Raw genomic sequence first — 11,968 nt, 5'->3', positions numbered from 1 at the left:
TCACCCTACTTTGCATCTGTGGGTCAGGAAATTGAAAGAGTTTGGGGGAAGAGAAGTTCTGTAGAGGTGCATTTAAGCAATTGATTTTTCATTTCAATAACAGATTGGCCATATCTAGATTAATTTTTGCCAGGTTTAAGGCCAGATATGCTTTCATGCAGCTTCTCTTTCAATGTAGAGATTATTTGGGGATTGTTTTTTAGATATGCTTGGTGCAGTGTGCTCTTGAAAAGAAAAACACCTTAGGTATATGCGGAGCAAAAGGGACCTACCCTGGATCACTCAGCCGTCAACACAACAACATCTAAGACAGAGCAATGCTTGCTCAAACACTGCTTGCAATCTGTACGGGTATTGGGGCTGCCTATTAACCACAAGGAGTAGCAGAAACAGGGGAATATTAATTACAACCTATGATTTTATATTTTCAGTCTTTCGCCAGCTTAACTAAACCAAATCAAATATGCTTGTCAAGCATCCAAATTTCGACCTTAATAGTAGTAGTTATATTTTTACATACATCTTGTTCTAAGGGATTTTACAAAAACAGCTATTAAAGCAATACATACCTTCACAGCACACCATACAACAAAGGCAATGATGGGGATCAGCAGCACTATAGCTATCCAATGGTAATGTGAGGATTTTTCTAAAAATATATAGGTCATATTAATTTCAAACAAACAGAAGATGTTAACATTTCTCAAGTGTCTCAGAAGGTTTAAAGCTTATATACTCCATCTAAGTGAAATACACAGCAGTGCAAGCTTGACTTAATACTCACAACAGTCCACAATGGGCAACTTCTAACTGAGCTGGGAATTAATCTGTTCTTTTAATTAACATGATTGTAATCTTAAAACTGAATTGAAATTTATTTTTTAATAAAAGCTTTAAGGTCCTGCAATCTTAAGAGAATATACGTTTTCAAATGATAAGTACATTTGAAACCCAAATCGCTGAAAACACGCTCCTTTGCTTACTGCCACAGTCTAAAGGAAGAGCTGTGTGCGTGGCCTTATGGGAAAGTGTGTGTGCGGGGGGTGCAGGCTTGGTGACTTCCACAACAGTCTAATTAAAAACAAGATCAACTGGCCCCATCCTGTAAACACTGTCTTCGGACATAGTGCTCACTACCACGAGTAGCCCCACTGCTTTGCAATGGGACCACTCAACAGTAAATGTTGTACCTGGTAGTACAGCTGGCTGGGAAATGGAAATCTCTTCCCATGACACATTTTGCGTTTCTGTAAGAAGAATTTAGTCTTGGATCAGGATGAAACCTCAGATCATGATTGATTGATTTTTGCAGGAAGGGTTTTAAATAAAAGAAATTGTTTCAGGAGACACCAAAACAGAATTGTTGGCTTCCCAGCTGCCTGCCTGAAAGGAGAAGGAGATGTTCATTGGGCCATTAGTTATATTCATGAACGTGTTATGGCCTTTTAAGGAACTTGGAGCCATCTGCATCCTCCAACTGTAGCCCCTTCCCTCTTCCTTCAGGGTGAGATTGCTTCCTTAGAATCATCTCCTGCTTACCCCACTCTTTGTATATTTTTGGAGTACACATGCTTCTGGCCTAATGATGGATTATTGTAAAAACTGCCAGTTAAAGCGGAGGCTTTCCAAACTGACCAAGGATCAAGCTTGCCCAAGACTGAACCACATTGTGAGGGTCCAAGACAATGCCCTGAGTTGCTTGGAAAACCTCTAAGGAGGTGCCATAGGGTGGAGTAAGCTAGAACTACAATCTTGAAGGTTACGGGTGGAAGAATGGGTGTTCTTGGACCACCACAACACCAACAAAGGCTGACATCACTGCTTTCCAAAGCTGGTCCTACAGAAACAGCAGACAAAGATAACCACAGGCTACACAAGCCTGACCAGCCAAGTTACCCAGAAGACCATTCTGGTGAGAGGTACTAACCAGAGACCACATCACCTGGGCCCATGAGCCGCATTCTTGACTCTGAAGACCACGCAAGCAAATAGTGAATCTTTGTTTTTCCTCAAGCAACATTTTTTCCCCTGTTTTCTTATTGTGACAGAGGAACCACAGAGTCAAATTTCAGCAAGTAGCATTGTGATCTGGCACCTGTGGTTGCAGTGCCACTCAGTTGGGGCACACTCTGCCCATTTTGCCCCATTTTCGGGTGGCCCTGATGCCAGGTAGTCAGAGGACTGCAAAACCCCACTGCTCTATAAAATGGAAGTAAAAGCTGCTATGTTATCCAAGTAGGGTAATCAGATCAGGGAGAAGCCAACAATAAGTCACTAAGCACATAGGAATGTTGGGAGGAGGCTAAATATTACTTTGAGTGCCAAGAGACAAACAAGTTTGATTCTCAATCTTAGGGCTTGTCTACACTGGCACTTTACAGCACTGCAACTTTCTCACTTAGGGGTGTGAAAAAACACCCCCCTGAGTGCTGCAAGTTTCAGCGCTGTAAAGTGCCAGTGTAGACAACTATTCCCTTTGTGGAGATGGGTTTTTTTAATAGCGCTGGGAGAGCTCTCTCCCAGTGCTATGCCGTGACTACACAAGCCACGTTAAAGCGCTGCCGTGGCAGCGATTTAACATTGCTAGTGAAGACGTGCCCTGAGACAGTCAGCCAGTGTAGTTGCCAGGAGTAAGATCCTGCGATTGGGGTTTAGAGCAAAACAGACAACTGCCTCCTTTAATCTTGCAGTTACCACTTGTAAGAACTGACCCTGTGCGGCTGGCTCTGTCCATCTGGTTACTCAATTAGTTGGTGAGTCAATTCAATAAATTCCTTGATTTATTGACTCAGTTCCACCTGTGATCATGATTTGATAATTGGTCTCTCTCATTCCCAGTTAGGTTAGTAAAAGTTTATAGCAGTTAGCCTTAGCTGGAAGTTTTTCATTTTAAGTTTGCTTGTTTATTAATTTGTAATAAAACCCATCCAAGTATACAGAGAGAGAGCTTATTTCAAATTTGCAACTGCGGGATTAATCTGTGTTGATCTCCAATGAATTTTCTTTATGAGCTGGCACTGTAGAGAATTTTTTTCCATCAGTGTGGTTTGTGAGTTTACCATATGTCTGAAGGCAGTTGGTGCCGAGATGTCTCCATCAACAGACAGCATTTAGGGCCTGATCCTGCAAATTGCTGAGTGCTCTCAGTTCCCGCTGACTTCAGCGGGAACAGATGACACTCGGCACCTCACAAGGTTATGTCCAAAATCAGCTACTCATATAAGAAAAAATCTCCAAATCTCTCAAGTAAATAAATCTCAATATTCAGAAAAGTCTAAATTTGCTTTTTGCTCATCCAGATCAATCTTTCTCTAATAAAATACCACAACATTCTTCTACCTCTGTAGGAATATAGGTCCACACTAGATTTAGGTGAACTATGATTTTAAAATGAGTTGGGATATTAGCATGAACAATTGGCCCAAAGCATGGAACCAAAAAGAATGAAACCATAATAAAGAAGAGTAATTGTGTTACACTTGTAGCAACCCTTCAAAATACCAGTGTTATCTTATTTAAGGTTTGGCCTAAAATAATAGAAATAAAATATAATTAATTGGGTACCAGGTGCAGTAAAGAATTGGCTATATACAAAACTCTATCTGTCCTTAGCTAAGACCTGACAATTGATAATGACATCACTTGTTTGTTAAAGGGTATAAAAGAGTAAACTCTTAAAGGGTTTCTTGTTAGTATCTGTCTGACCAAGTTGGAGCCAACCAATATGGGTCTATACACCCCTGGGGTTAGCCAATTTGTAACTATCTTAATCAAATGCCTATAAATGTTTTGTTACTGTTTGGATGTAGTAAACAGCTTTGTAGGCATGTTTAGAGCAATTGTATAAATACCATTAGGTCTTTGGTTTAATAAAGGAATTTATGGTTAAATTAACTTCAACTTGTGTCTCTCAGAGGACTTGAGGTCATTTTTCCTGACATTTTGCAGATTTGAATTGACCTTTTTCTCCCCAACCTGCAGTGTAGAAATTGCGGCAACTTACTCCCAGCGTGCAAAATTCTTACAGTGAGTTGTGTATAGTGAGGTGTTGAAATATTGCACATGTATTCTCCACTGTCTGCCAGAGTAAGATCCCTTAAGATTACTGAGTAGTCCTGTTCATTGATTTTCTCCCAAGAGAATCGAGTTTTAAACTGTTCAGGGGTTTGTGATGGGTTGTCGGAGGATGCCAGAACCAAGGTAGATGCATTTCTGATTATTGTCCAAGTAACTATGAAGTCTTTAGTATATGGAGACCCTTCAGCCATAAATTCACATGGAATTGAAACGGTATCTCCTTCCTTTTTAAAAAACGGATCTGAAATATACAATTTAAAAAGCAACAATTAATGGGAAAGCAATGGTTTGAGCAAGCTACTGTGAAGGATGCTCAGACTTTTTGTGCACTATATTTGAAGCAATCTTTTGATATAATTGTACTTATACTTCCCTATAAGCTTCGCAAGACATCCAACTGCAGAAACCACTTCTTGAAAGAGTCATTTCAGACACTGTAGTTCAGCCTTAGTAGTTGGTTTAAGCAAACAAACAAAAAGGGGTGACGGTGTGGAGAGGTGGCAATTGCTTTATATTAAATGAGTTTTTGTTTTTGCCAATGCAAAGAGGGTTTTTTCTTAGATGTGAACTTTTCCCTATTGAGTCACTCCTACTAACTCTGTAATCTTGTTAGCTTTGCTTTCTGACTCTTATGCAAACAAAAGGCACCACCTAGTTTATTTTTACTATATAATCTGCATGAAGTCCAAAAAGTAAAGAGCATAAAAGGTGCAAAATTAGACTCCATTTATTTTTGGTTAAAGATCTAAGGTTTTTAGAACACAGGTCCTAAATAAAGTTCATTATTAATGTACTAGTTTAAAATATGAAATTAAATTTAGATATTTTCTTTTTTCTTTTTTTTTTTTACCTTTAAGGGAGGAAAATATCTGGACACCACAATTGTTCGGTGCCTAACTTTTCATCTTAGTTAATTGCCTAAAATAAAATCTAGTACTACCACACAGCTCCTAAAGTAAACAACAGTGGTGGAACAGAGTCCTCAACTATAAAGATTAGGAGAGGGAAAAAATATTAACATTCAGAGGGTGTTACTTTTTTTTTTTCTTTTATTTAAGGGCGGGGGGGGAGGGGGGGAAAGGCTTCCTAAAGGATACTTACAGATTAGTAGTGGTCAAAGGAAGATGTTAAGTAGGACAGAAATTCTCATATACTCACACAAATTCACAGTGCCTTGGGATGAAATATTGCAACCAGTGCTAGGTGTAGAGTTTATGACTGAGAATAGTGACTCACCTCAACAGGCACAAACGAATGGAGAGGGATGGTTGGCAACTTGTATTGGGGGCAGGGAGCCATAACATTTCTACACTACATTAGCATGTTTGGTGTGTGGGATGAGGTCTACATGATGAGCAAGGGGCAGGGCCGGCGCTTCCACTAGACGACCCTAGGCGGTCACCTAGGGTGGCAGGATTTGGGGGGTGGCATTTTGCCGTCCTCGGCAGAAATTCGGAGGCGGGGGGTCCTTCCGCTCCGGGTCTTCGGTGGAAATTCGGCCGCGGGTCCTTCACTCGCTCCGGGACCCGCCGCCAAAGTGCCCCGAAGACGCGGAGCGGAAGGACCCCCGCCGCCAAATGCTCAGAGGAGGAGCGCTGCCGCCTAGGGCGGCAAAAACCCTGGCACCGCTCCTGGCAAGGGGCATGATTCCCCCTTGTGTACACACATTTACACTAGCATGCTAAAAATAGTAGCATAACCATGATAGCATGGGCTGCAGCAACACAAGCTACAAACCTACCTGATCCCTGAATACGTACTTGGGGCAGCTAGAACCACGTCATCACTGCCCGTGCTACTGCAGCTACACTACTATTTTTAGTTCGCTAGCTCGGATGAGAGCTAGTACAAGTATGTCTTCACAAGCTGGGACTCGCACCTCCAGCTCATAGAGTAGATGTAGCTGCCATGAGGGGATATAGAGAGTGACTCTGAGGACCAATGGGGGGGGGGGAAACTGCACTCCACATTGCCTCTTGCCTGGCTAGGTGAGGACTACATGATCTCAAAAGGTTCAGGTAAGCAGCCAGAAATCTGGATGCTTATCCAGACCAATCCCCTAACCCTTTTGAATTTCACTTGCTGTTAGTAAGGACAAGTTCTAGCCAGTGTGAGGCATTTAGAACACTCAGCACCATGTGAACTTTAAGATGTGGGATTCCATTAATGAGCTACATTAATATGCTACAGTACACACATTCAGAACAAAATTCTGCTCTGTGGAGTGCATAGTGCATTGAGAACTAGGAGTTCTGTGCATGGGCTGTAGGGAGCGCAGAGTAGTGGAGTCAAGGTCAATCACGCAGATCTGACAGGAAACTTTGCTCTTTCATTGCTGTTGCCTCAATTAAGAAATATTTCTTAAGAGATAAGAGCCTCGGGAAAGCAATGGTTATTTGCTGAAATGGATTTCTAGGGAATGCAAAAAAAGCCTGATGCAGCGGGAGTAAATGGACCATAGGGGAGAGCTAAATTTCAGTGGCCCGGTTTTTCCTTATGGAGTGACACCATCTATTTTCTGCCCAAGTGTATTTTGTTATTTGAATCTGGACAATCTGTTTAGCTGCTGCTCCACTCCCCTCCCTCTCAGGCCCTTTGGGTTTGGGTAGAGGTGAGGAGATGTGATCTGGGGAAGGAGGGGGCAGGGGGGGCAGAAAGAAGACAGGGAAGACAAATGGTCATGAATAGACTCAAATAAGCAATAGGGAATGGACTGAGCTAGGGACAGATTGGTAACTAGAACAATAGATGAGGAACAGTCCGTCCCCCCCCCATCTCCCTGCTGCTAGGGGTGAAAGGAGAATGCTTTAGGTCAGCCACAGGTAATGTCTGGCTGGGTCATCTGGACAATGGAGAGAAAGAGGTCAGGGATGGATTGGGACAATTTAAAAAAAAAGGGAGCATCTCTTACTAAGTGATCTTTACGGTAATATGTACAATGGATCCCAAATCCAGACTGAGGCTATTGAGTGCTACTGTAATATAAAATTAATATGTGCACTAAACAAAGTTAGCTGCCCCAGTGTATTAAATGGGCACAAGCCAAGCCACAGCCATCTAGAGTTGGCTATAGGCAAGTCTTACTATTGGGTGGTGCTGTGTGATAGGTTTGCAATGACACTCCAAACCACATTATGGTTGTGTTTAAAAACTCCAGCCAGGGTCATAAGGTTCACAAACCTATTGAGGAAACCTCTGTGAGTTTGAAATAGTTCGAAATTCAAAGTTTGAAATTCATTGTTGTGCAACTTGGGAGGTGGAAAACCCACATGGTCAAAATCTAAGCATGATGCTGCCACACTCAAAATAAATGCATTTCACAGTTCTGAAATTTGGGGGTGAATGTTGAGGGGTTTTCACTCATCTCAGCCTAGCTGGTTTTATAATCAGCTGAGTTCTATGGAAGGTTATGTAACCTTAACTATTGTCTCTCTACCAATCCAGCACAATGTAGATGCATGCACTCATTATGGCTCAACTGTCATAGGCTTTATATATGTTTAAGGGATGGAGAATAGTTCAATCCTACCTTCCATTTTCCATTCAGCAGTCCAAGTTTGGTTGTGAAATTGAATGTGACACTGATAAGAAGAAACTTTGTCTGTAATGTTCTGCTCACTTCTAACAGAATAGAGAGGGCCATCCTGGGTTACTTCCATTTTTGTGTTTTGCATAGATGTACTGTCATATGCCCATGTTATGTTTGGCTCAGGATAAATACGAAAGGCAAGACATTTCAACAGTCTCTCTGTGTCTCGTTTTTCATATTCCATTGCATAAGAGGGGGAAACTGTAAAGACAAAAAAAAAAAGTCTGGTACTTTCAACATTCGGCTTGACTTGGTGTGATTGGTTTTCTGGAATAATATAGGAGAGAATCTGCAGAACACAGAAGCCAAATCCAATTATTTGTGTTTAGTTCAGACTACAGTGTTGCATTTGCCCCATTATCACTCATCAGTTTCCAAACTTCAGTGAGAATCCACCCTCCACACTTACTATTTAAGTTCACCCGCTATCCAATTGCATCCCGCAGACCTGCAGTGATTTTAACCTCAAATGACTGCACTGTAGCTTTTCATCCTCTGCTAGAACTAGGTTATTTCTTTTACAGCTAGGGTGACCAGATGTCCTGATTTTTTATAAGGACAGTCCCAATTTTTGGGTCTTTTTCTTATATAGGCTTCTATTACCTCTCACCCCCATCCCGATTTTTCATACTTGCTGTTTGGTCACCCTATTTACTGCTGAAATGCAACAGTGAAGTATAGAGCTGCCTTTTAGTGCTGATAGACTGGCAAGATATTGGTGCTACTACCCGGTGTGAGGTATTTCAATTTCAGGTGAGAGGGAAGAGAATAAGATCTACTACCTGTGCAGTTCAGGTATGTTAAATATCCTCCTGACCTGTTACGTGAAGCTTGACTTCCTGTTCTGTTTTATCTTGATTTGTCCCCACATAGCAGCTGTAGGAGCCCTCATCACTCAGGCTCAGGTTACTCAGTTTCAAAGAGGCACTTCCATTGGGAATTTCTTCATGAAAAAGGGACGTTCTCCCCTTGTACTCAGAGTCTTGACGTTCTAGCTGATCCTTCTCGTAGTAGTAGCTGTGCACATTTTTGTTCCCTTTCTTCCAGTAAATTACTTCACCTTTCGCAGGTGTAAAAGAGCAAGGAAGGATAAAATCTTCGGAAAATCGCCCGGTTACCTCTCTAGGACCTTGAAAACACAATGCACATACTATAAGCGCATGAACATTTCTGAATGGGTTACCGAAAATAAATTAGGTAAGTCCATGTACTTCCTCCCCCCCACCTCCACCCTCAAATAAGATTACAACTGCAGTCCAGCTGAATTGATCTTCAGGCCCTAACAGGTGCACATCTCCCACCATTTGTTTGTTTGTTTAAACGTATGCCCATTGTTATAATTTCATGTCACCCTCAGACCTCCCTGAAGCAGGGAGGTTGGGATGACAGTCACATAATCCTTACTCCAGTACACCAGTATTCTAATGCGTGACACTCATGTTCAGACATACTCAACTCTGCATCACTGACCTTCTAGACTGCAGCCTTCCAGTGCCCAAACTAATAATTGGGATTTATATACAGTAACTCCTCTCTTAACGTCGTCCCAGTTAACGTTGTTTCGTTGTTACGTCACTGATCAATTAGGGAACATGCTCGTTTAAAGTTGTGCAATGCTCCCTTCAGGGCCGGCTCCAGGCACCAGCCTTCCAAGCAGGAAGCCTTCCAGCTTCTATGTTCAGCTGCCCCCGGAGGCAATTCGGCGGCTTCTGTCTTCTGGCTGAAGACAGAAACTGCCGCCGAATTGCCGCCGCCGCGGAAACGCGCGTTCCACCCTAACGGCACATGGACTGCCCCTGCCGTCCGCGGCGGCAATTCGGCGCGCTGCTTGGGGCGGCAAAAACAGTAGAGCTGGCCCTGGCTCCCTTATAACGTCATTTGGCAGTCGCCTGCTTTGTCCACTGCTTGCAGGAAGGGCAGCCGGTTGGAGCTAGCTGGTGGGGTCTTGGAACCAGGGTGGACCAGCAGTCTCCCCATCAGCTCCCCTAAGTTCCCTGTGTGGCAGCCACCCAGCAGGCTATCAATTGCCAGGCAGTTCAGCTGTCCCTCCCCACACTGCCCTGTGCTCCTCCTGGGAGCACTTGCTTGCTATGCCGAGGGTGGGGGAAGAGGGGTGTTAATGTCAGGGTGTCCCTCTCCCCCCACTCCTGTACCCCATCTCCACAGAACGGGGGGAGGGGGGAAATGACAAGGCTCAGGATGGAGGGAGCTTGCTGGCAGCAGCTGCTGTCTCAACTTGCTGATCTATTTAAAAAGGCAATGTACTTACAGTTGGGTCAGCGTACTTAAAGGGGCAATACGTCTCTCTCTCTCTCTCTCTCACACACACACACACGGTTTGTGTCTCCATCTCTCTCTCTCTCACACACACACGCATGCATCCCTCCGCACTTTGAAAAGTGGAGGGAGTGGTGCACTTGAGTGGGATAGCGTGGGTTCATCATCACATTCAGTTTCCACAGGGAATGTTTGCAGCCACTGCCATGTGTCTATTGTGTCTCCTCCCTCCATTCGTGCTGCCTTGTAGAGTGTGAGGCTACATTAATAACAATGTATTAACCCTTGAGGTTTCAGCCGAGTGCTAGTTCATCATTTAGCAGCAAAGCATTCCCTGGGAAATATCCAACCCTCTGAGGGCTTGTCTACATTACCCACTGGATCAATGGTGAAGACACCGCGGTAAGTAGATCTAAGTACGTCGACTTATTCACGTTGCTGAAGTTGCGTAACTTAGATCGATTCCCCCCCCCCCCCCGTGAAGACCAGGCCTGACTCCACCACCTCAACCAAGCTTCACAATCATCATTGCTGTGTACAATATTAAATTGTTTGTTTAAAACTTAGACAGAGAGAGTGTGTGTGTGTGTGTGTGTGTCTTTTATCTGGCGAAAAAAATTTCCCTGGAACCTAACTCCCCCTATATATATTAATTCTTCTGAGGAAATTGGATTCGCTTAACATCCTTTCGCTTAAAGTAGCATTTTTCAGGAACATAGCTACAACGTTAAGCGAGGAGTTACTCTAGAGCTTTACAGCTCCAGTACGCTGTACCAACATTAGCTAATTAACCATAGCCCTTTATAAGTTAAACATAGCATTACTTGAGGTTCTTTTATCTCAGATGGTAGGGAGCCTGTTGATTTGGATCTAAAGTTCCTGTGTGCTCTCTCTGCTGTTACCCTGAAGACCTGGGGAGCAACATCGGGTAGAATAGCTGATAATTGATACTGTCGGTATAATCAGAGAATTGTTACAAATTGGTGTCTGATTGATATATTTGGAATTGGGATCAACGTTGACTTAAACTAGGGTGACTGGTTTCAGAGTAGCAGCCGTGTTAGTCTGTATCCGCAAAAATAACAGGAGTACTTGTGGCACCTTAGAGACTAACAAATTTATTAGAGCATAAGCTTTCGTGGGCTACAACCCACTTCTTCGGATGCATATATGGTTCACTCTATATGCATCCGAAGAAGTGGGTTGTAGCCCACGAAAGCTTATGCTCTAATAAATTTGTTAGTCTCTAAGGTGCCACAAGTACTCCTGTTATTTTTAGGGTGACTGGGTTAACCATGGCTATTGAATGGAACGTCACACCTGCTCAAGGGTATATCATCATAATGTTGTATTCCTAGGGCTGCAGCCTACAGAGGAGAACAGACCTGCTACAGATAATGAAGATTCTCAAGTGGGGGGGGGCTGATGCTTTAGAACAGAAAGTTCCAGCATACTAAGACCTACCTACTCAAGAAACTCTGTTGTTGTTAGATTGCTGCTTTCTTGTGCTTCAAGCTGCCTTCATATATCAAAGGAGAAAAAAGCATGGCCGAGTTTGTGTTTCCTTTTGCTGCAATTCAATCCATTTATGAGGACATCCTTATTTTGCTTTGAGTGACATATCAATTGAGTGCCTTAAGCTGATTCTTTACCATGATTTTTATCTTGACAATGTCCCTTTTAAGTAATTCACCTCTTGAAAAAAAAAACTTTAATTTCTTTATCATTTCCATGAACACACAGCTAAAACTTACCTGAAACTACAGCATGCAAATGAAACAGAAAGATGAGTATTTTCTGCACCTTCATGTCTTCTTTGATTCACAGTAGTTTCATTTCTAACTGATAACATAGAGGAGAAATAAAAAACAGTTTAAGGCCTGTAAAATGCTTATCCTATTGTACTGTATCAATCAACAATTATTATAATGTTATTTATATAGCTCTAGATGTGGAGGGGCCTTTCTAGACATAGTGCAGGTCTGTTATCAAGAGTTTAAAGTCCTGATTCTGCAACATTTCAAG

At 42.7% G+C, this 11,968-nt stretch overlaps 1 protein-coding gene across 1 annotated transcript; it reads right to left on the bottom strand.

Moving 5' to 3' along the window:
• Positions 1-512: 512 nt before the first annotated feature.
• HHLA2 (HHLA2 member of B7 family) lies at positions 513-11,752 on the bottom strand. Its single transcript, XM_065397567.1, has 5 exons — positions 11,698-11,752; positions 8,484-8,795; positions 7,607-7,867; positions 4,004-4,318; positions 513-649 (listed from the first exon to the last, which is right to left on the bottom strand). Exons 1-5 carry the CDS (start codon positions 11,750-11,752, stop codon positions 513-515), a joined length of 1,080 nt encoding a protein of 359 aa, XP_065253639.1.
• Between the last annotated feature and the right edge of the window lie 216 nt (positions 11,753-11,968).

The sequence above is a fragment of the Emys orbicularis genome, chromosome 1, assembly GCF_028017835.1.
Source record: "Emys orbicularis isolate rEmyOrb1 chromosome 1, rEmyOrb1.hap1, whole genome shotgun sequence".
Taxonomy (NCBI): domain Eukaryota; kingdom Metazoa; phylum Chordata; order Testudines; family Emydidae; genus Emys; species Emys orbicularis.
This window is presented reverse-complemented; position numbering and strand designations above follow the sequence as displayed.